The sequence below is a fragment of the Adiantum capillus-veneris genome, chromosome 14 (genome assembly GCF_014529385.1).
Source record: "Adiantum capillus-veneris isolate H3 chromosome 14, ASM1452938v2, whole genome shotgun sequence".
Taxonomy (NCBI): Eukaryota; Viridiplantae; Streptophyta; class Polypodiopsida; order Polypodiales; family Pteridaceae; genus Adiantum; species Adiantum capillus-veneris.
In genome coordinates, this window is record NC_140944.1 from 92,074,086 (window position 1) to 92,098,818 (window position 24,733).

The 24,733-nt window shown below is 43.5% G+C and overlaps 1 protein-coding gene and 1 pseudogene across 1 annotated transcript in view; both read right to left on the reverse strand.

The window, feature by feature from the left end:
• Positions 1–2,806: 2,806 nt before the first annotated feature.
• Positions 2,807–3,769, reverse strand: LOC147442764 (ferredoxin-thioredoxin reductase, variable chain pseudogene; annotated as a pseudogene).
• A 13,039-nt stretch (positions 3,770–16,808) lies between these two features.
• Positions 16,809–24,733, reverse strand: part of LOC147442765 (DNAse I-like superfamily protein) — a 78,944-nt gene continuing 71,019 nt past the window's right edge. The window contains exons 4-11 of the mRNA XM_086528817.1: positions 20,148–20,231; positions 19,954–20,040; positions 19,765–19,860; positions 18,315–18,368; positions 18,152–18,243; positions 17,951–18,065; positions 17,717–17,846; positions 16,809–17,624 (exon numbers count right to left, since the gene is read on the reverse strand). Of these exons, the coding sequence (XP_086384943.1) occupies positions 17,479–17,624; positions 17,717–17,846; positions 17,951–18,065; positions 18,152–18,243; positions 18,315–18,368; positions 19,765–19,860; positions 19,954–20,040; positions 20,148–20,231 (804 nt within the window). The 3' untranslated portion in view covers positions 16,809–17,478. The remainder of the gene's footprint in view (positions 17,625–17,716; positions 17,847–17,950; positions 18,066–18,151; positions 18,244–18,314; positions 18,369–19,764; positions 19,861–19,953; positions 20,041–20,147; positions 20,232–24,733) is intronic.

Sequence of the window (24,733 nt, forward strand, 5' to 3'; positions counted from 1 at the left end):
AGGCATTCCACATCGAGATGCAGGCTCTAAATGTGCTTGCCATCATACAGACTAGCTGCCTATAATTACTTATTAAAGAAACATTAAATTTTTTGGAGATTCTCAAATCCCCCAAACTCCAATATGTTGGAAACGATTAGTGCTGGCACTGACTCCTCCTGCAACTTGGCCATGTTCCTCAGTACCCTGTTGCAGTCCTGAGGACTGTCACCTGTGTCATGTCCGGCTACCTTTGTCGATGCCAAGCCAAGGTGTGCAGAGACACTCTCAAACATATCAATACATACAAAAGTTATGGGTTGGCGGGTGACCTTCTGTTTGCAAGGGGATGCAGCCAGGTCATGGAGCTGGCTGCTGAATTAGAAGATGCAACGTAACATCGTACCCTAAGTCCATTGACGCTCCTGGGCTATCCCAAAAAGCAACTAGATCCGCAAAGGAAAGTGTTCCAGGTTCCAAACACGAGAGAGAGCTCAAAGCCACATGCTACGTTCCATGAACATGTTGAAACAAGTTGGCATCCAGTGACACCTATGCATCTGTGCAGTAACCTAAACCATGAAGTAGGAGGAGGAGGAGGGAGAGAGAGAGAGAGAGAGAGAGAGAGAGAGAGAGAGGGGGGGGGGGGGGGGGGGGGGGGGGGGGGGGTAGATGTTTCCACACCTAGCCAACCTTGCACCACTCCGAGTCCAGTACTCTGCATGCCCATTGCTTCCTACTCGATTAGTTCCCTTCTATTCACCAACACGTGCTACTCAATGCAGATTGTTGCAGTTGGATACATGTAGTTACGGGGTGCAACACAGTGCTTCCAATTATAACATCATGCGTGAACCTCAAGGCCAGATCTGCCATTCGCACGCTACAATTTTGCAGCACATGATCGAAATCCGCTAGGGTTATGGCTTGCAGCAAGTTGAGACCCCTCACCAAACAACACCAATGAGCCACGATCTGTCGTCCACAAGATTCCGTTCTGAATCGCCCCTGGTCCCTGCTGCATGCCGAAATCCATGGACAGCAGTGTTACTCGTAGACCGATCCTTCTGCACAACAAGTGGAGACCCCTCAACAAATCCACCAACATTGCAAGCAACGCCTACAGAACGGCAAAACCCATCAACATTGCAAGCCAAAAACAAAATTTCAAAAACACATCAAACAAACCCTTCCCCACCATTGCGATGGCGAGTTGACAAGCCCAACACCTACGAGTTTGCAAGCGTAGATGCACAAGCAAGAGCCACCCGAATGGGAGAAGCCATGGGAAATGCATGGACAGCCGAAAGTTGTGTAAAGAGCACCATTAGAGGGGCGAGGAGGGGTAACAAAAAAGGTTGAGGAGAGTGAAGCCATGGAAACGCAGGAAGCGGCATATTGATCCCCAAAAGATAGGTGCTATGAAACCTAGAGCAACAAGGCTCAAAAGAAATCTTTAGTGATAAGAAAGACCCTCTTAACCCTGCCTACGAAATTTCTAAATTCAATCAAAACACTACGCACACACAATAATCGATTGTTGCTCACTTTAACACCACTCAACGAGAAAATTACTTTTCTTAAATTTTCACAATTTACAAACAAATACATCCTCATTGTTCATCAGCTAAAAGGAAACGTTAATGCTTTCAGCAAGCCCTATTTCAAAACCCAATACGTCCATCATTAAGTTTACAAACAAGTCATCTAAATGAGTGTCCAGTATGTTATTTCAACCAATCAACATTTTTGGCGTGTCAACAAATTTTTTTCTATTTTAGTCCGCAAAAAGAAAAAGCATCTCTATAGCCTTTGCCCTTTGGGCAAGCCAAAAAGTGATAAATCACGAGGCCTGCAACCCAGAAGATGAGACTATAGTAAAACTTACCCTCTAATTTGTGAAAATTCCCAAAATACCCTTCAAATTTCAAATATTCTTGCGTAGGCTCTAGGCTAGGTAGATTAAAATTGAAACCGAGATAGAATTGCCAAAAAGCGCACGAGCGAACACACACACACACACACCCAAGTCTTAAATTGTTGAAGGCTTGTGTTACACACGGTGAGGGTCAATATTTATCTTGAGGGAGAAGATCGTACCGGTGTCTACAGCATTTTGTTTACCTTGTAGGGGTATTCCAAGGTTATAGTACAATCAATACTATAAGGTTATAATCTTTCGAGCACAATCAATGCTATAATCTTTCCCCCCCTTGCTGTGTTGATCCGACAACCGAAAGCCCCCCGCCCGTCAAAAATACACCTCCGCCGTCGATCCCATGAGTGACACCCCGTGTCACTTATAAACGCCGTCGATCCCATGAGTGACACCCCGTGTCACTTATAAACGAGGAGGGGCTAGGGAGGGAGGTTTAGATGAGCCTTTGAAGTCAAAGCCGCTTCCAGGTGGCCATTGCAAAATGGGGTCACGATTTTTAAAAAGTCGTGGTGTCGAGGTTGTTGTGGGCCGTGGCGTTTCATGACTTAAGCAAAAACAATAATTGGCAATGCATTGCATGTGGGAAGGGGGGGATGCGGCCATGTGGGGGCATGGCATCGTGTGGCTTATGCTCTCTCTCTCTCTCTCTCTCTCTGTGTGTGTGGCGCTCTTGCGACTTCCACAGAACCGCCTCCTTTCTTTGGCCTACCGATTTGTGAAGATGCGGTGATCTTCTGCTCTCTCTTGCTTGCGAGGCTCTCACTTTGTCCCTCTCTGTTTTTGTCACGAAGAGCCTTCTGATTGCAAGGCTATGAATCTGCGGGTCAGGCCCTAAAGCCCAGCCTGGTGCTGGTGAAGAGCTGTGTAGTCTCTCTCTCTCTCTCTCTCTCTCTCTCTCTCTCTCTTCTTTTTTGATACAAACCTGAGATTCTCATAAGTGTGCATAGTTATACAACTGAGCTTTTCAGATTTTGTTGGCAGTCCTTGTAGTCATCACCAGCAATGCTGAAATCATGAAAAACATAACTGAAGGAAACATGGAAGGCTCATTGGAACCTATATTTAAAAATCCATTGCAGATATTGAGCATTAGCCACCGCTAGGGTAAGGCATGCAACATCCATCATGAAACATTGGGCCACTTCTGTGTAAACGGATCGCCATGGCTATGTTTACTGAAGCTGAACTTCAAACGACCTCAAATTGATCTTTGGTCAGATACGCAAAGAATTTCACCTGCTTTCCATCAAGGTCCAGAATGAATTGAACCTTATAGGGGAGATTTGCTGAGAGGGGCTTACCCTTCCAGCTCTTAAGAATATCCTTTAGCTCTCCCTCACAGCCTTGCAGGTCGAAATTGGGATTTTTGGGGACATGGTAGACCGTGAGGGGTTTAGAGACTCGAATCCTGGATCCGATGGCTGGGGTGAAGCACCCTCGGTTGAGGAGACACCATCTATTTCCACTATTGTTTCATACACAACTGCAAGTCAGAGGCCTCGGTGCCTGCTATGCCGAGCGAGAGGAGGTAGCCAAACCTAAGATCGCCATAGCTAGGAGAAGCAGCAGAGAGACAAGATGAACAAGATGACAAGGCTGTCGTCGCTCCTCCTGCCGTCGAGGCTTGCAAAGGCAGGCACAGAGAAGAGCGCATGCTTCTTCGCCTCTCTCTCTCTCTCCCCGACCCAAAGCTTTAGAAACTAGTGCGTTACAGTCCAATGCTATTATGCATGTGGGATGGGGAGGAATATCCGGCGGCATCCCATCGTTAGATTGAGCCAGTAAATTATCATGATTGATAGTGTCTCCTCTCTGCACGAGGTGTTACTCCTCATGCCAAAAAATTCCTTGTGATGAGTGTTTGCAAAGCTCTATCTTTATAAATACTTAAACGAGTGTCTGCTCTTGGAACTAACCAATCAAAAAAATCTACATTTTTTTAAAAACACTCACCGGGAAAAAGAGAACACGTCACTATGGCCTTAGCCCTTTGGGGAGGGAAAAAAAAACATCATAGTTTTTCATGGACCATACGAAACAATGAAACCAACTTCTCATAAATGTAAGACAATATGATGTTAACACTAGTCCTATAAAAAAAAAAGTCATTTTTGTGGCTTTAATAAACAGGTGATAAAATCACGAGGCATGCCATGGAGAATTTAACAAAAGGGCCATTTCAGAGTCTCATATAACCGCAAAAGAAATTTGTTTACCATTTGTAGTCAAAGAAAAAGTCGTGTATGTATAATTGTGACTGTATGTGCTGATGCTTTTGAATAATACCTTAAATAGCAATATGTAACGATTCTATGTCACAATTAGGATTTTATTAAAAAAAGATTTTTTTCAAAAAATAATTCTTCTATTTTTAGAAAAAGAGAGAAGAGAGGCGGAGAGGGATCGTCCTTCACTTCGCATCCCACATACATGTTGGACTTGCACTACAAGAGACGACATCCTTGATTGAAGTGGACGAAGGGGGTAGCGCCTCCGGGGGAGAGGGGCCTAAGAGGGGCTTTGCACAGGTGAAGGGTGATGCACATAGCAGTAGTAGGGGTAAGAGAGAAGGCAAATATCTTTTGTGGGCTTGAGGAGAGGCAATTACACAAGAAGTTTTGGACAAATTCTCACAATAATTCCCACATCGTGACTTACCTCAACATCATGAGCTTATGTAAGGGAGGCACCACATACCTAGCTAGGTACGATTGGGGGCAGGGGACTGACGGCCCGGTGGGGGGGCCGGGGGTCCCCTGCCCCCAATCGTACCTAGCTAGGTTTGCGGTGCCTCTTGAGCAGAAGCTCATGATGTTATGCATTGTATGAAAAACACTGGAAAAGATTTTGTTTTCCTACATGAGAAAATTTCTAAATTTTCTTGTGCAATAGCTCTCAGCCTCATTGCAAGAATCAGCTCTCTCACTGTGCACCTTGAGCTACATCGAAGCTAAGATAAGTCTCGAGATAGAAGGAAAGATGGAGAGGTGGGTCTTGACATAAACTCAGCACGTCATCAGAGGAGGGGGGTGATCCACTCACAAGAAGTTTTGGACAAATTCTCACAATAATTCCCACATTGTGACTTACCTCAACATCATGAGCTTCTGTGAGGGAGGCACCGCATACCTAGCTAGGTACGATTGGGGGCAGGGGACCGCCGCCCCTGTGGGGGGGCCAGTGGTCCCCTACCCTCAATCGTACCTAGCTAGGTATGTGGTGCCTCTCGAGCAGAAGCTCATGATGTTATTCATTGTATGAAAAACACTGGAAAAGACTCCGTTTTCGTACATGAGAAAATTTCTAAATCTTCTTGTGACGCCGCTTATGGCAGGAGCTCTACAGTGAAGGAGTCGTTAGTACCATGCCATGTCATGAGTGTTGGGGTATAGGCACCTATGCCTTGCCCGGTCGCCCAGAGTCTGGGCGCCCATTGACTTGTATACCTTATACATAGCATAAATGTATAGGGGGCTGCTCACTCATTGAGTCTCCCCACCCATAGTTGTGTGTCGTGTGCTCTTCTCCTTCCTCTTCTCTCCTGCACAATTCCTTCAATCGGTATCAGAGCAAGGTCCAGTGCGTTTTTGCGTAATCGCGCGCGCGCGCACTTTTCGGACAGATTCTGGGTCCGGAGCTTGGAAATTCACACTCGGCGTTCCGAGAGTATTTCCATCAGACGACCTAAGGTTTTACCCCCCTTTCGAAGCTGTTTATGCCCTCAGAATTTCATTCTGAGCTTACATCAAAAGATAGTTTCAGCTGCAAAGAAACCCGTCTTGTGTAGATTGGCAAGCAGGAGGTGGGTTGGTTTGATTTGCTCAATTGTGAGCATTTGCATGTGTCACAAGGTCGGGTTTGACTCCCAGGTACAGGTTGAGTCTAGTACTCCCACAGGTGCCGCAAAGAAACCCATCTTGTGTAGATTGGCAAGCAGGAGGTGGATTGGTTTGATTTGCTCAATTGTGAGCATTTGCAGGTGTCACAAGGTCGGGTTTGACTCCCAGGTATAGGTTGAGTCTAGTACTCCCACAGGTGTTGCCAATTGCAGTTGAGTGGTTCTTCTGCAGTGTTGTGGCTTGCATACATGGTCTTTGAGCGGGTAATGCTCTATGTATGCTTATGTGGTGAGCAGTAGATCTTGTGAGCAAGTGCATAGGTTATTTGTGGATGATATATATGGTCACCTGTGGTACTCTTTGTGAGCATTTGCTGGACACAAGTTTGCAGAGCTTATGCATGTATGGTGAGTCTAGTTTGATGCGCATTGATTGCTCATTGTATTGAGCTTGCAGGACAATGGTTGTTTTGTGTTGATAGCCATTGTGCGTCGAAACTCTGGCAAAATTTTCCCAGGAGTTTTATGCGCATAAGTTGATGCGATCCAGGTTGTCATTGTGATTGCATTCAGTGATTACGTCCAGTGTTCTCTGCAGGTGGGAGCTTAGTGCATGTATGCATCGATACCGCACAGTGTGGGCTTGGTGATTAGCTCACGGTTTGACAGGCGTACAGTTATCTTGGCACACTCACAGGAGTGAATATTGTGATGTATGCTTGTGTGGCTATGAGCTAGGTAGCCGGATTCGAGCACTAATGGCTTGAGGTTTTCCAGCAGGTTTCAGCTACAGGTTTACAAGTTTACAAGCAGGTTTGAGGGCTTATTTGGGCGCTGAATTTTCAGCCATTGTTTCCTCTTTGCAGGTGTCCATGTATGGCTCAGTTGTAGGCTGATCTGGGACATGTTTGTGACTTGTTTATGCAGTTGTTTAAGAGCTGAATTTTGGGGTTGTTTTGGGGTTGATTTGCAGCCATATTTTACAGCCATACAGGAGATTGGTTTACTCTACAGGAGCCTCGTACACTTGGCATTTGGGATTTGCATCATTGCCATTTGTGGAGCACAGTGTGGTTACACTACTGCGAGAGATTTTATGCGTGGATTCGCGTGAGCATTGTAGGTGCTGGTGAGCTCTTTTTTTGAGAGAATTTTCTCGTTGCAGGTTGCTTCTTTTGGAATAGTTGAGTGCCTTTCATTGCTACCGTACCTAGAGTAGAGTTACAGCTCTTGGTTATTTTTGACATTCACTTATAGTAGTCAATATGTGTGAGACTTTCGAGTCTAGGACAATGACTCATGAGAGATGGCGTTCTCGTTCGTGTCGACACTTGAGATGTTGGCATTGTGGTCACACAGGGCTTATTAGACAGCGATTCTTTCATCGTATGAGACAGCACAAGAGACAGGCTAGTCTCAAGGATGCAGTAGATGCTATAGGCTCCGTTGACTTGACAGTTGCAGGATCAGATACAATGTCTGAGTACCCTAGTGAAAGTGAGGTCACATTTGCTTCTTGTATTACTCCTGATTTTTTGACGTCTGAGGATAGTGCACTTCTTTTGCAGTGGGTGCTAGACATGGACACTACTTTTCATGTCACTCCGTATCGTAACTGGTTCAGTAGCTATTCTAGCAGAGTGCATGGTAGTGTGCGATTGGCAGATGGGTCACTACATGAGATTGCTGGTTCAGGAGATGTGAGACTGTCATTACCGAGCGGTGCATCGTACGTGCTCAGAGATGTGTGTCATGAGCCAGATTTGACGATGAGTTTAATCTCCGTTGGTCAGCTCAGGGATAGTGGATGTAGGGTATCGCTGCTTGAGCAATCTTTTGCGTTGCATTTGGGTTCGCTAGTGATTGCGAGAGGCGCTAGAGTTGGCACATGGTACCCATTCCACGTAGAACTGGTGCGAGATGGTCGAGTTTCAATCTTGTTATTGCCATGCAAAGAGCGAGAGACCCGGACAGTCTCTTTCGCTCATGGGTTGCAGGGTGCTTCGCATGGGAGTGCAGAGTAGTGAGCTCGTTGTGCACACAGTTGGGGCACGACTTGAGCAGTCACACAGAGAGGTGACAGAGTCAGACATGCATGCTTTGCTAGTGACTGAGCAAAGCAGAGAGTCAGTTGTGCGAGATACTTCTATGCAGGATAGACATGTAGAGCGGTCTTGCTCTAGTGAATCACGACAGGAGGAAGTTGTGCAAGAGTCTATGCATAAGGAGTTAGAGCATGAGAGCTCTAGTGAGTCACAGCAGATTGAGTGGTCATGTTTGTAGTGGATGATTGCAGAGGAGGCTGAGACGTCAACGATTATGCAGTCATTCCTTTCTATGCTCGACAATGAGCATGGGGATATAGTTGTGCAGGATATGTCTTCCAGCAGACACCTAGAGTAGCTGGTTTGCTCTGAGGTTGCACGACAGGATGATGCGTCTTTTGCGGACAGTCAGGAGATGAATGTGGCTAACACGCCTTGTCAATCAAAGATGCCTATTTCCAGGGATATATATTGATGCATGCTCCGTAGAGCTAGCAGGGCCCGCTAGCATTGCATCGGCATTCGGCGGTCTCATGTATGAGATGTTGATCTTGAGACCGGATATCGCAGCTGCAGTGGGAGCATTTGCAGTTGGGGTTGTCAGTCGTTTGTTGACTGATCATGGCATAGTGCACAAGGGAGATATGCAGGTATTGCGTACATACTTGCAGTACGTGTGCGGTACGCTTGGTGGTGTATGGACTTACATGGGAGCAGGACAGCCGGATGCACACGATCACAGCCAGCTAGTGGGCATCGGTTGAGAGCGATTTTCTCTCGCCTTTTGTAGTCTTTAGACTAGGTTCCCTTGCTTAAAGGCACAATCACCTTTAAGTGGGAGGTTGTTGGGGTATAGGCGCTTGTGCCTTGCCCGACCGCCCAGAGTCTGGGCGCCCACTGACTTGTATACCTTATAAATAGCATAAGTGTATAGGGGACTGCTCACTGATTGAGTCTCCCCACCCATATCTATGTGTCGTGTGCTCTTCTCCTTCCTCTTCTCTCCTGCACAGTTCCTTCAATGAGCGGCAAGCCGCAACACACGATACTCACAAACAAGCTGGTGGTCAGTATAATTACATGCTTTGGTTGATGTGGCAGGTGTCAACATGCACGATGGGCTAGCCCACTTTCCCTCGGTGCTATCAAAGACTAGCTCAGATGTATAGAGCTACCCACAATCAGAGTCCATTGAAACACATCATGATAATAGTCCCCTCTGCATCCTGACATTGACGATAAAGCATGAGTGATCCTCAATGGTGGCCCCAGCGCAATGAAGATCTCAGTAATGAGTGCACTAATTTTGGATCACTTTGAGCTGACCCCATTGAAAGGTGGTCCTACTTTACTGCACCGGCATCAATCCATGATGATGCCAGGTTTGCCAATTAGTCCCCCCTCATGTTGTGATGACAGCTACTTGCTTGCCTTCACTTTGACCCCCTAACCCTCAATCTGGTCAGAACATTTTGCCATTGTACCTTCCTCGTTACTGCACTTGTTCTAGTTAATGCCCAACATTGTCATGGTCCTACACATTGGACCCCTTGCACCGAGAGCAGGCAGTTTCTAACCCTAGCTATCATATTGGCTTCTTCAAAAGGAAACCACATTTCTTGAAAGCTGATGCAAATTCTCCCCCCAAATTTGCAACCAGTCATGTAGCTCGTCGCCGTGCTTTGCACACGAAGAGAAGATACTTCTCGGTGCCTGAGAGAGAGAGAGAGAGAGAGAGAGAGAGAGAGAGAGAGAGACGAGGTCGAGCACACAAGAGGGAGACAAGGTGCCTGGAGTGCCCTACCTCAGGACTAAGTAACACAGGGTATTGAATGATGTGGGAGCCGTGGGATCGACGGGCGGAAAGTCAGACACGAATATCAAAAAGGTGCTCAGCCGTTCGATGTGTCTAAGTTTACTTTTTACATCCTAGTTTACTTTTCAGCATTTTCGTTTAATTTATATATTTATGTTTTCCCATCTTGGACAATTCAATGTTCGCGTGCATGTGGTCAGGGCGTGTGCCTCTCCCCGCGGCCACTCGGGTTCAAATCTTCCTGGCGACCCCACGTTGACCTTTTGTCTGTCATCCGCCGTCCTCGAGATTCCCCCCACTCAACCTCATCTTTCGATCCCACCGCTCGGGGTCATTTAAGACCCCGTGTTACTTAGTCATGAGGAGTTCCCTAGAGGTCGCAAGGTAACCCTGATAAAAGGCGGCTTCACCTAGGTTGGGGGAGAGAGAGAGAGAGAGAGAGAGAGAGAGAGAGAGAGAGAGAGAGAGAGAGAGAGAGAGAGAGAGATGTAATGAGCACAAGATGGAGTTTGCTCCGGCCGGCTCGCTCACAAGCTGACATGGCGTACACTTTTTTGATGGCCGCTTGCCGAGAAAGTTCACAGCCTACCTCTTCCAGCCAGTCAGCACAAAACTGGCCGGGCCAATGAATTCATTGCAACGTAGCTCTTCTTGTCATGTTCTGGTTCTCTCGCCAATGATGGTGTTTTTGCTGCCTCATGTTCTCCAGCTGGGTTGTTCATGTGCTCACTCATCTCGATTTCAGCCGACCAGCAGGTAGCTTCATCAGCTGGCCGAGGATCCGACGACCGTCCTCTTCATGTGCTAATGTTGAGAGAGAGAGAGAGAGAGAGAGAGAGAGAGAGAGAGAGAGAGAGAGAGAGAGAGAGAGAGAGAGAGAGAGAGCTTCATAGAGACAGTCCGCTCACTCCGCTGGCTTCACAAAGGGAGAGAATATTTTCTCTATTAATTTTGAAACAAAACTCAGTTCACAGCTAGTGGCACCACATAAATCCAAGATGAAGGAACCCAATACTTCCACTCTAGAACCCACCACCACTTGTACTCGACAACCCACCCACCACGCCCACTTATTATAACTCTCTTGAGTGCCCACTACATCAATCCCCAATTAAAATTTTGTTTTTCCAAGAAAAATACCTCTATTTTTAGTTAGCCAAAAAGAGGTGTCATCTCTGTGGCCGGCCGGGCCAAAAATTATGCAACCTAAATTTATTTTCCTATAATACATATGAGATTTTTTGCTAACAAAAAGGGAACATATCACTATGGCTTAGGCCAAAAAATAATTCAATGGCTATTTAGTTGTCTAAACAAAAGACCCTCTCAAGGAAATACTTTCAACACATAGTGTGAATGAGAAATAAATCAAGGTTTAAAATTGTCTTTGCATGGCCATCACTAAGGACTAATTTAGTAAAATGCGTATAATTTTACAAAATTGACTCAATGGTAAACTAAATTTTTTTTTAACAGACTCAAACTTCTTTGAACAATCCCTCGTTAGGTATGTAATGAGTCTAACATACTCCTATGTTGCTTACATGAAGACTAGCGACATTTACTACTCACCCAAGATATCTAGTGGATTATAATTTATGCCAATAAGACTCTTTTTGAAAAAGAAAAAAATATATTTTTAGCATGTTTAACTCGAATATGACTCTAGAGTCTCAGACACATCTTAACAAGATGCTCAAGAAGTTCCATGAAGTTTTTATGTCACACTCCTATAATCTAGGCAAGAGCCATTTTAGTGGCTTCGGCCACTTTTGTGGCCAATTACAAGACTGGTGTTAATTAATTAAATAGAGCCAAAGTAACATGAAACTTTGTAATTTTTATCCCTCAAGTATGTGTTTCACTGTCTCCACCATTGTGACACCTACTTGCAAGACCAAAAACGATAGTCTCTTCCTTCCCCCACCTATCGTATTTAGAATGAGTTATGCCCTCCTTCTTAAGTGAAGTAGCAGTTGGCAAACCCCCACAAGAATTGTCCACAAGAAGATTTCAAATGTACGTGATGATGAGCACATCCTCTATTATACATTAAGCCACCATTCTGAAGTTTGACTCAATGGGCACCAATAAAAGTCTATCAAAAGTTTAGTTTTAAATGTCCACCAACTAGGATATGTACAAGGTAATTTCCAATCTCTATACAAGTCTCTCTCACTTGTAGTATGAGGTTATATTGTACATGTGTGCAAAGCATATTCCAGGAAACACTGAAATGAAAAGTGTTAACACCTATTCAAAAGTGTGGCCAAATAACACATGCTTTTGTATTTTTGAAACTTTCCATAGCCATATCTAGCTTGGGGAAGGCTATTTTCCTACACCACTTTTCTTCATCTTTTTGGTTCTTTCTAATTAAATAGTCCATTAGCTGAATACTTTGTTGTTTTTGTGAGGTTCTCTCATTTCTAGCTGCGCCTCATTGGTAGAGATCATGGGGAAGTTCTCTCCTCAAGCCATGTCACCAAATGAAGGGATTCGTCTTGTAAAGAATTGCATCATTACTCAAGAATTCAATTATCAAAAACTTCCATCATGATTGATAAATGGAACTTGCCCTTTTGTACCTTTCTCATATCCTGCCTGCTTTCAAGGATTGTGGCCTCTATGTTTGGAAGAAATTTGCGAGCAACTGAACGAGGATTTCAATGCTTGAAGGTCTAGAGGGAACAATCAATGGGCTTGGAGAATCACATAGACATTCACTTGTTTGCAATGTTGGTTTGTCACTTGGATCAATATCAAAGTTTCACATTGTGTTGCCCAATGATATTGAAGAACGATTCTTGCATGAATAAAGAAAATCTTTGAAGGAGAGCCAATAGTTTTGCCTCATTGTGTGTATCGATTTGTTTTAGCTTTGGTGTTGTTGTTGGAAATTTTTTAGAGTGTTTATCTACTTGGTGTCTCTGACCTGTGGAACGCGACGCCCTCGCTCAGCATTTTATTACGGTGGGGGCCTTGATCCCTTTGATCTAGCTCTTGTGCTGCTCGAAACCCATTACGAAGCATTCCTTGTGTATCGATTTGTTTTAGCTTTTTTGTTGTTGTTGGAAATTTTTAGAGTGTTTATCTACTTGGTGTAATCATCTGCCTCATTGTGTGTGCTTATTTGGTTTAGCTTTGTTGTTGGAGATTGCTAGGTTTTCCTCTCTCCATTCTCAACCCTTCTTTTATTAATTGGATGGCCAGCTTTTACGAAGTGGTTGGTTCCACTGATGTATGTTTTCCCTAATGGCTCCAAAAAAAATGAATTCACTACCTGCATATTCCAAGTGCATAAAAAGCTAGAGGAAAGAAAAACAAGAAGAGAAGTACAAATATATGAATCCACATTCAAGTCACCTCTTTGTATGGAAAAATCGTTTTTTCATTTTCATGGGAATTTTCATTTCCTAAACACACCCTTCACTTATTCATTTGAGGTGTTTTGAAAGGATTTTTATTTTTTCTGAAATTGGAGACCTACTACTACAGACATAATTGGATCCTCTTAAAAGAATGAGTTGCTTGACAACCCCGAACCCTTGTCCCTTCTGTTCCTTGCCTGTCCTGCTTAGTCTCCCTGCCAAGTGCTTGCTAGCCTTGCCTTCAAGTAGTCATGTCTCTAGTTCATGCAAGGCAATGGCTTAAACACTTCTATGCAATTGGATTCTGAATATACACTGCATGAAGAGTGGCAATCAAGCATTTCTGATATTGTCTTTTTGCAATTTAATCTTGTAAAGTCTTAGCAGAAGTTCTCTTTATCCCTAAACCTTGAACCCTAAAACCCTAAAACCTTAAGCACTAAACCCTAATCTCTAGGCCTTGAAGCTTTAGATTATTCATGATACACGTGATATTATTGTTTTGACTCTACCACCCATACCCTTGAACTACAAGACATGAACATTTAGAAATTTTCTCGTGTAGGAAAAGGGAGCTTATTTCAATGTTTTTCATACAATGCATAACATCATGAGCTTTTGTGGGGGAGGCACCGCATACCTAGCTAGGTATGCAATGCCTCCCTCACAGAAGCTCATGATGTTGAGGTAAGTCATAATGTGGGAATTATTGTGAGAATCTGTTCAAAACTTCTTGTGCAAATATCTTAGCAAGTGCCTCACCAATTAGCTCAATAGCTGCTTTGGTCTACCTTCTAAACATTTGACGTCAAGACACATCACAGGAAGTTATCCAAAGACGGATGCGGTTTGAAAAAGCATCTACATGTAGATTGGTGTGTCCAAATTCTCTAGGCATCTAATGTGGAGAGTTTATAAATGGCATGAGAGTGCTCTTGGTACCTTCCTCTATGTTGTGCTTTGTTTTTATTATTGTCTTATTGACCTACTTGCATGAAATATTCCTTTTAGGATTTCCTCAAACTTGAGATTTTATCTGTATCTACATCTACTATAATGTCACGGCCATGCTCCCAATCTTTTGTTGCAAAATGAGCTTCTCTTCTCATTGAAATGGCTCATGAATAGGGTTGTGTGGATTGTGATTTTGGTGCATAAGCATGCATGCGGGTTATACACCATCATTGGTCACAATGTTGGGAGATATGAAATACCTCACCCTCACAATGCATTCCTCTTTAATCTTTCAAACTTCTCATTTTAGGATACGCACCTTAATTTTTTTTTCATAGCTAACCTGCCATTTATAGGATATTGTTAGTAATAGGGTAGCGTAGCACTAAGAGGACACTTTTGGTACATTTCCTAATACTTCTTTATAAACAAGATGAATATATATGTGTGGTCAAGTTTGGGAAAAAAAAAAGGCAATTGATTGGAATCGAAATTGATGCGTTCTGATGAGCGTCTAGCGAAGGACAAAACTTTCAACAAAAGCTGAGGGGGTTTGGGGCATGTGGTGAGTGAGGGAGGAGTGTATCCAAAAGGCTCTTTCCCATTTCTAGTCAAAGCCGCCCGCCTCTTGAGGTAGGTGCACAACAACATACATACTTCTTATATGCCCCCCAATCTTCTTATGGCAACACTGCTAACCTTCTCAGACAATGACACTATGAATGGGCCATCACATGACAACAAAGCTGGCCCCCAAATAAATTATAGCTTAAGAGGAGTTCTTTGCAAAGGCAATTATCTAATTTAAAAGACACATAATATTACGATGAAGTCGTTCATCTGGATCACCATGCCCTATGTTTATACTCTTTGTTGGTGTTGTGTCAAGGTTTGTCTTGTGAAAAGTGCCTAGCGTTCCACTATCTCTTGATTGCCTCACATAGAAGTCTCTTGGTTGGAAGTTGTTATGTTTATGGGAGTCTCTAAGGGGGGCATATGCATCCCAAACTTGCCTTGTTCAGCCAAAAAGCTAAATGAGCCCACCCTCTGTTGGGTTGCATTATCACCGCCACCTCACCTTGTCCACCCCGCGGGGGGGAAAAGAGATTACCACATCCACCCAAAATAGAAACAAAGGCAACTCTGAAAGGCACTTCACTTGATTGATTGTTGAGTTCCTTGAGGTAGACTTTGCACGATTGCAGCTGCTAAACTTGACATGGCTAATAGTGTGTGACCCTTGGATTCAAATTCATTCTTTTTAGCTGGTTGCTTTTAATAGACGGGTGCTATGAGATTAAGCACGATACACCGAGGCAGACGCCATTAATTGAAATAGGCATTCGATTTGGAATAGAAAAGCTTGTTTGATTGTGGCTGTTGGTAGATGGATTTCAATCAAAAGCTCTATTTAGAGCCTCGCTCAAGAAAGTTGCACGAGGCCAACCAAGTAAATATCAACAACACTAAGCTGTACTCACTTAAGGAGAATAACACAGATGAGATAGTTGACAATAGCCTAACGCAGCTATTCAAAAATGATAGTAGCATTGCACCTCAATTGTTTTAGCTTTCAAATTACCATCTTCCAAGAAAATTCAAACAATTAAGGAAATTCTAAAACCACCACCAAGTGCATGTTGGAAGTTAAGACAATTCTTCTGCATAGACATAAATACTCGCACTACTTGATACATGTACTTGACAACTGCAAAGTTATTAAGAACATGACCAGATTTGAAGGCCTAACCAGTCATCAAAAGAGTTGCTTTCCTTCATATCCAAGACAGCCTCATACCCTCGAGTTCAGAGATCAAAATACTTGCAATTTCTAGTGTCACATAGGTTAAACAAGCTTGAATTTTGAAGACGGATTTGGCTATGATTCTAGCTTCTACTTCGAACATATACCTCAAACACCAGCTATGTTTCATAGCTTCTACTAAAATTTATCAATGAAGCACCCCTCAACCAGAAGCCTACGTGGAGGGTATGGGCATTATCAACCATGCTGGGGTCAAATGCAAATGTTCCATAAAAGAGGAAAAAGAAGACCTTGGCATATAAATGCACATGTTCAATGAGCACACCAGGATATATGGGATTAACGGTAAATGGAGAGATCCACCAAGACCAAACTTCAAACGACGTGATAATTCGGTGTCATCAAGACAAAGGGACAAACGCAAAAGCATTTTACCAACAATACTGACCAAGGAAGATCATACCTCAACTACACTATCACAAGTTCGATGGTCTCGTTCGCATTCTAAAACAAGGAAATAAAGCCACATGAGGCCGTAGTGATCCATTTATAAACTTAGACAAAGGCATAAAAAGTAAGGCATTCTAAATTCTAAAACAAAGACAGGACATGAGGCCTTCAATAAAGGGACCCATTTACAAACTTGAAAAAAGGGCCCCGTTTACAAAAACTTGTAGACCTTTCTCCCTCTTCCTCTAGGGCAGGTTTTAGCATGCCAACAAAATGTAGGACCCGCATCAATCAAGAGCACAATAGAGCTGAACATGGCTTGAGAGTACTTACATTACTAATTTTACATGATACATTTTGCAGCACATCATTTACTGCAACCTCCAAAAGGACACCTTTCCCCAGGACTGCCCATATCGCATGTTTAACCTGTAAGCTTAACATTTTCACATACAGAAGACTTCATGAACGACAAAACCAACTACTCAATAGAGGTAATATAACAGATTCATATAAGTGAACTAAAAAAAAGACCAGGAAAAACTGGAGAGTCCACACACGATAAGAGCAAACGAATTAAAAACATGCTAATGGAATGCACAACTTGCGTATGATAAATGGGTACATTGTACAGCTTGATTAACACCAATATTGCCTAAAATGCATGCTCATTTCCAAAATTTGCTTCTCACAAAGTCTGTCAAAGCTCTACAGGTCAAAGCCAGATTACAAGATGACAATCATCGAGGCCGCTTGTTGAAAATCAAAAATTGTTTCAATGAAACCCGGGTGCAAAATGTGCACATTCCCCTCATCATTTTAAGCTTTTTTTAAAAAGAATCCAACTACTGTCTAGCACGCGCGAGGGTTCCCTCTGGAGATTATCCCACAACTCTCAGAAACTTCTTTCTTGTATAAAAGGCGAAATGTCGTAGTACACTGCCACTAGTAACAAACAGTTTTCCACCTTTATTGGGTAAATGTAGTGCAGCATATCCATATCACCACAGTTTTTTTCGCCTGTGGTGCCCCCGTGTGACAATCTAGATCTATCAAATTTACAGTTGATCAAATAATCTCCCAGCTTTTCAAATCCCCGGACACATGCCACCATTCAAAGGAGCAGTAAAGTGATTCATGGTACATACAGTGATCTTGCCCATGGACAACAGGATTGCACCACCATGGGAGAGAAACATCAAACCTTACGCCACCCATAAACCCCTCTCATCAAAGGTGCAAAGAAGGGCTCTTACATAAGCCCTTTGTTGAACGAGCATCTTCACGCTGAAGGAGCTAACTGGCTCAAAATTCATATGCACTAGCGGAGCGGTCTTGGTTTGTATCGGAATTGCGCAAGCAATGCTATGTGATCTGAAGACCACTCTGGCGAGGGAAGCGCAGTGTCTCTACGCAGACTTTCTTCATCGAGCAACTCCAGCAATGACTCCACTGCTAACGAATCAGCTGTAGAGAAAAAGGATGGGTCGGCATGATTGCATTTAAAAGCAATTCGTAAACAGAACCTTTTTACTGTGTTTATTGAATTGAGTCAATACCTGTGTAGAAGATGTAGTCTAAGGTGCCTAAGAAGTCACGGGTGCAATTCGTGAACAAAGGTTCATTGCTAGATGGGTCCATGCGCCGTCTCTGCCTCTCTAATCTTGTAAAAGCAGAGTAAGCACTCATCTGCATAACAGGAAAATGCAGCAAATTCATTATTAATTCCTCTGCATGTCTTGAGGTTCTCCTTATGCAAGCATGAAACGGTAATAAGTGATTCTAAGCCTTACTAGTGGTAATTGATGGCACAGCCTGCTTGTTGGACGCAGAATACCAAGTGGATCAGTCACAAGATCTGGGTGAATCGGATCTACTCTTCCAGATGCTAAAAGAACATGGGGAGCACTGTTCACAAGCAAACAAATAATCTCACACATTGCGCATCTTCAAGCCCAATACAACAACTACAATCCAGCTGATAAGCCTACAACCTGCCAGGAACAGAATTGAAATCGCCACACACAAGCATCGGTATATCTGCACTTGCAGCAATTTTTTCCAGACCTTTCAAGAGGGTTTGCACCTGCATAAAGATTCAAAGGGTATTCAGTACACGTTAACCCAAGAAAAACAGTAGTTCCGAAATAGACTTGCCTGCCATAACTTGACATCCTTCAATTCTGGGTTTGCATGTATATGAGTGTTTGCCTGCATATGAAGAGCGAGTTTCAGCACATGCACATAGCAAACAAAAAAGACCATCCAAGACTGTGGTAGCAGGTAGTAAAGAAAAATGATCCCTTGTAAAAATCAACATAATCTACAGACTATACAAAGAGGACATTCAGCTCAACTTCAACAAATAGTGTGTAGCCTTTGGTTGGGATATCAAAGATAGCCAACGTGTCCAAGGTCGCCTTCTAAAGGTTGGCTTCAATGAAGCACGTTCATACATATTTGATTAGAACAGCAAAGAAAGCCCACATGTCCAAGGTTACCTAGTAAAGCTTGGTTTCAATGAAGCAAGTTCATATATATCATTCAGAGTGCAAGCCGAGTTTGTGCTCGACTTTTGGCAGCTAAAGGATGGCTTAAAAACCTAAATCCAGAAAGAATGAAAGAGTGCACACAGGTCTTCTTCAGGTATGAACTACAAACTTTGTTGGGTCCATATGCATGGTATCAACTAAATATTATGGTGTTCCCACACACATACCTACATGAATCTAGTAAAGCCGACATTCATCTTTAGAAAGTCACAGACTCATGGTAGCCATCCACAAGACAATACAACCATCAGCTCCATCATGCACACTATTGACTAAATCCTATGATATCCCCACTAAAGGCATCAGTGCTCAATTGTGGGTATAGAACTACATGCTCCCATATGCATGCACATGTGCGACACCCAAACATGCATCGATAAACGAGCACATACACGGACCTCACGCAGGCATGTGCACATGCACACTACAAACATTACATCTGGCACCATCATCCATAGTAGCCATGAGTATTTATATTGATCCCAATGTAATCATATCGCCATATTATCAGCCAGCCAGAATTTGGACAAAAGACTCTATCTGCTTGTCCCCTGATGTGCATCATAACGGTGAATCTCAAAAATAAGGTGTAAGTTATGGCTCATGTTGGTCAAGAATGTTGGTCAAGAATGTTGGTCAAGAAAACACCACTCTAGAACGACCAGCTCCATCATGTCTACTAATGACCCCCAAGCACTACCACAACTTCACAGGGTCACATGGTAAAACCTGAAAACCAAACTCTTAGACAACTGTTGCACAATGCTATCCCATACACGGAGAATGGAGCAATTTCTGAATGCCTCCAAAATATTGCTATGCTACCCCTCAGAAACAGTTTTAAATAATGGTCTCCTGCATACATACAAAAATAAAGCTCCTCCCTTCCGACATCTGAAGTGTGTGAAATATATCTGTGTACGTGTTGATGTAGCCGTGTGTGAATCACTTGAAAGAACAAGAAAAATACCGACATGAAAAAAACAAGGCCTGCATTTGAAAAGACCTCATCTCTTGAAAAATGTAGTTCAATCAAGGAGGCTTGATAACTATACCACACAAAGTAATTGTCGTTTTCCAGGAGCAGATCCACCTTCAGCACCATGGTTTGCATCACGTGCCTCAAGGACAACAATGAGAGCCACATTATCCTGCATTAGAGACAACATAGTCAGCTAATATACTGTTTAATGGACTCACCCAAAGAATATATATATATATATATATATATATATATATATCACCTTCAAAAGTCGACTCAAGGCTGTCTTTTTCTGGGCTGGAGGAATAGCAGTCTCTGTCAATGACTGGGCAGCCTTGTTGAACTCCACCTAAAAACAAAACATTTTACTACCCGTACAAGCTGAAATTGCATAAAAATCAACAAGCTATCCTTCAAATTGCATAAAGGCAACAAGCTATTTTGTATAGTATATACCTCATATTTCTTGACTAAAGAGAAACAATCCCTCCTGAAAAAGGTGGCACACCCATCATTGGCATAAGCAGTACCAGTATAAACCTGCATTCAAGATCACACACATCAATACAAAAGCATGAACTTGAACTGATCGACTTTTGTATTACCAGATTAATACTAAAAGCAATTGAAAACAAAAAGTAAAGTGCAGGGAAGAGTTCATGCAAAGTCACTTTCACGTTATGCCAAAAAAATGTACCTTTGAACGCAATAAACTTATTTTTCTAGGGTAAACCTACAACAAAGGAGGCACATCGTGAGTGAAGAACGGGAATTCACTCACCTACTGTGGTACAGAATTGACAACTAAGCCCACAATGTGGCAAGATTGAGTGCACAGTCGTGAGGAAACCATCATTAGTAACTTATCATAGAAGGTGTGTCATGCCGATCGGTACGAGACTCGACACACAGCAGACGCTGCCGGATACCCCAGAAAAGTGTAACAACACACGATGACACCTCGAACAATCAAATATGGAAAGAGAGCTAGGCAGCGGCCCCTACTTCTCTCAAACAAATTTGTCCGGGCATGTAGGTCACACGACGAGGCTCACAAAAGTGTCAAACTAAAATCTCCTAGGCTTTCCTAGTCTAAAGTCATCATAATAGCATGACACATGTTCATCATTCATGGCACACAAAACAGTCCTTTTTTAGAAGATCGATTAGTCCCGAGAGGTGGCTATCAGTTGAGCGTGGTTGACAGGGGGATCTTTGAGCATCAAGCTACACCAAAAGCGAAAAAGATATTATGCTTCCAAATCTGCAATCACATAATACACAATAGGCCAAGATAGGTATTTCCAGTTGATCCTTTTAATAAAAAGAGTTCTAAAGTGTATGGGAGCATGTACTTGCTGAAAAACAGAAAATTACAAACGGCGATGCAGTTATCTCAAAAGGGGGCATTTTAGAAGTGCAAATCAAAAGCAAAAGATGGAAAGAGCAGAAAGGCACTCTCATTCTGACTCATTAAGCTACGACTGACATCTTAGGAAATGGACACCCTAGGCATGCCAAGCGGATAGTAACTTGTACACCTACTTGTGCACCTCCGCTAACCCTGACCTTAAAACTTATCACGTGGAACCCTCTAAGATCAAGCAATCGTCCTGGATCATTAGCGGTAAGCAAAAAAGAACCTAATAAAGAAATACAATGTAATGTACAGTGTGCACAGTTTCATCCCTGGAAAATGAAAGTAAAGGGCTCTTTAATGAAGAAAAATTTCTTGAGCTTAGAGGAACGACCACCGGACGGAGAAAATGTATATGCTAGAACCACTTATTGTAGGGGTAGTCTTGTCTTGGACCATAGTCTCCAAAGGATAGACGACTTGCAGGGTCGTATCATTCTCTGTGAGTGCACCCAATCATGCATGAAGTTCCATACGATTTGGCTTAAGAAGCGCAAGCCAAGCTTATCCCAACTCCATGGATACCACTTCTAGACCTAGATGGGACCTAGGTGTATGCACCATTACTATAAAATCCATGGTCATGTGTAGCCCATGACCAGGGAATCTTCAATCTACCTTGACGGAACCATGATGGAATAGTCTTGAACCTTTACTGGAAGAGAGCGAATCGAACGTGAAACTATTTCCAATTCTAGAATTTCCAAGTCACGTATAGGCAATTTCAAGCTGCCCAACAAAAAGAGATTTTATGAAGCTCTTAGAGCAAAGAAACCAAAGCTTTCCTCCCTTCACTCTCCAAGCTTCGCAAAGTTCACAAGATTTATCATGGGAAAATGTCACGAGGACGTGGCGATTGCTAACTTGAGTTGTTCGTTTCTTTCCGATGATTTTTGTTTAATTTTTGGGACCCTCTTTTTGAAGTTGCAAATGGCCGGACATTGCGTGGCCAGTGTGAAACAGCCGACGGCCGAGAGTTTCACCCGCAGTTGGGAAGGGCAGGTCACCACGAGTTGGTCGGGCTAATCGACACTGGAATCCGAGCAGTAAAAGGGTGTCTAGGCTCAGTTCAAAGTCATTTAGGCCCCTCGCGACACTTATAAGTTGTGGGTACTAGGGAATTAACTCAAAAGAGACACTTGGCGGCTCCTGATGCAATTGCCAGAAGCATCAGCAAGAGGGGGCGCCCATTTCAAGAGAGGGGGCTGATTTCAGCCCGTTAAGTGCTACAGTGTGTGTGAGTAGTGGGTGCAGGTGCTCACACCTTTAATGGAAAGCTTGCCTTCTCCCTTGCTCTATGTAGCGCGATGATTTGCTCTCGCGCATCTCTCTCTTCCCTTTGCACATATGGTAATGCCCCACTAGTTGGGCTACTCAGATGACCATGTACAGTTTTGGGTGTTTTATGCGTGTTTGCCAAGGCAAGAGCCTTCTGTACAAGAACCACATTAGCTAATCGCTAATCCCCTTCAGGTACGCACAGTTCCATCGCGAAGGAATGCGAAAACGGAGAGTTTTCTCGCGTGAAAACTCGTCCGATTTACAGGGGAACTGTCCCATTGCGTGCGGGACCACCTGAGACACGCGTAGGCGTGCTCGCTCCGCTCGAAACGGTCCAAAACAGAAAATTACAGCCTGCTGTGTTTTTCTGCAGGTTTAGGGTTTTGCACCTAAACTACAAGGAATCGCCAGGGGAGCCTCGGAAAGGCCTTGGGATGCGTGTACAGGGCAGTAGGCACCTAAAAGTGGCAAAACAGAAAATTACAGCATGCTGAAATTGACCTGCAGCTCACTGGAAAGCTTCCATACCGCAAGGGAAAGTGTCCTTGGCGTGTACTTTTGACCTACGAGGATATTTGCGCCGTTATGCAGGCGAAATTGGGTCAAAAACCTGCAATTACAGCCATGGACAGGTTTGGATAGCTTGGTGAGGGTTAGGTGCAAGTGTTCGGATAGTTTAATTGCTAGGGGAGCCTCGAGAAAGCAGTGGGTGCTTGTACAAGACAATTTAGAAAGAGGATTCTCGTCTAATTCAAGGGGCAAGTGACCCTACGGAAATTACGGCTTTCGACACATTGAACGAATAACTTTCGACACATCGACCCCATATTGCTTCTTCCAGATTTACATAAATGCTTTTTCATGAAGTGTAACGCATGTGGCACTAGTTTGGAGTAGTACTTGAACAAGATGGGCATGTTGTCGCCTACGAGAATCGTCGCCTCCAACCCAAGGAGCGGTCTGGTAACGTATACGAGAAGGAATTACTTGTTCTTATCCATGCTTTAGAATCCTGGAAGCATTACCTCATTGGAGCAAAATTTGTTGTAGAAACCTCCGTTATTTTATGGATCAGGTCAAAATCTCCGAGAAGCAAATGAGATGAACAAAATTCTGATCACTCTTTCAATTTCAGGTCAACTATGTCAAAGGCAAAAATAAAAAAAGTAGCAAATGCACTTTCACGACGACCTTATGCCACTTCCGATAGTATTGCTATTCACCCAAATGCCCTAAAGAATTTGTATTCCACGGATCCGCAAAAAGACTTATGTCTCAATTCTCCATCTCGAGATACATTCTCCATCCCGAGCTACACGTTGAAGGACGCATATCTTCTATACTATGGAAAGCTTTGCATTGCACGTGCTCTTCAACCCAAGATCTTGCTCAAATCCCACACCCCACTACATGCAGGGCATCACGGTATTCACCCCACCACCTTTTATTGGCCTACTCTCCGCAAAGATGTCGAGAAGTATGTTTCTGAATGCCTCACCTACCAAAAAGTAAAGTACAACTGTAAGAAAACCCCTAGATTGTTACATCCTCTCCCCATTCCTACTCAGCCATGGGAAAATAATGCAACAGACTTCATTTTCAACTTGCCCCCTACATTGTCTAGGTGTAATGGCATCTAGACCATTATTGACCAATTTAGCAAACAAGCTCACTTTATTTGTCAGGTGCTGCGGAAGATAATAAGGATTTTGCACGAATCTAGTACTACGCACATAAACACAAGGGTTGCTTTACTTCACTTGAAAGAACTAAATCGAACTGAAAGAAAGAGAGAGACACGAAGAAGAGAAAAGAGACGACACAGGGATGTTGGGACCCCCCTATGCTCTGTTGTCAGAGCAAGTACTTTCTTTAATCTTGCACATATGCTACTGATGCTGAGGACTGGAGGTACTATGTCAATGACACCGATGTCAGAGCAACGGAAGAGAATTAAGGATTTTGCTCGGATCTAGTACTCCGCACACAAACACAAGGGTTGCTTTACTTCACTTGAAAGACCTGAATCAAACTGAAAGAAAGAGAGAGGCACAAAGGAGAGAAAAGAGACGACACAGGGATGTCGGGTCCCAACCCTCAAGGACCCCCTTGCTCTATTGCCAAAGCAAGTACTTTCTTTATTCTTGCACAAATGCTAGTGATGCTGGGGACTGGAGGTACTATGTCGATATCGACGACGACGACGACCGTCACGAACACGATGATGTCGCCGTGACGACGACGACGCGAGGCTACGGCTGAAATCTGAAAACGCTAGGTCTAACTACTGTTGATCTGCAACCACTACGCCACTAAGGGGCTGATCTGCAACCACCGACGTGGG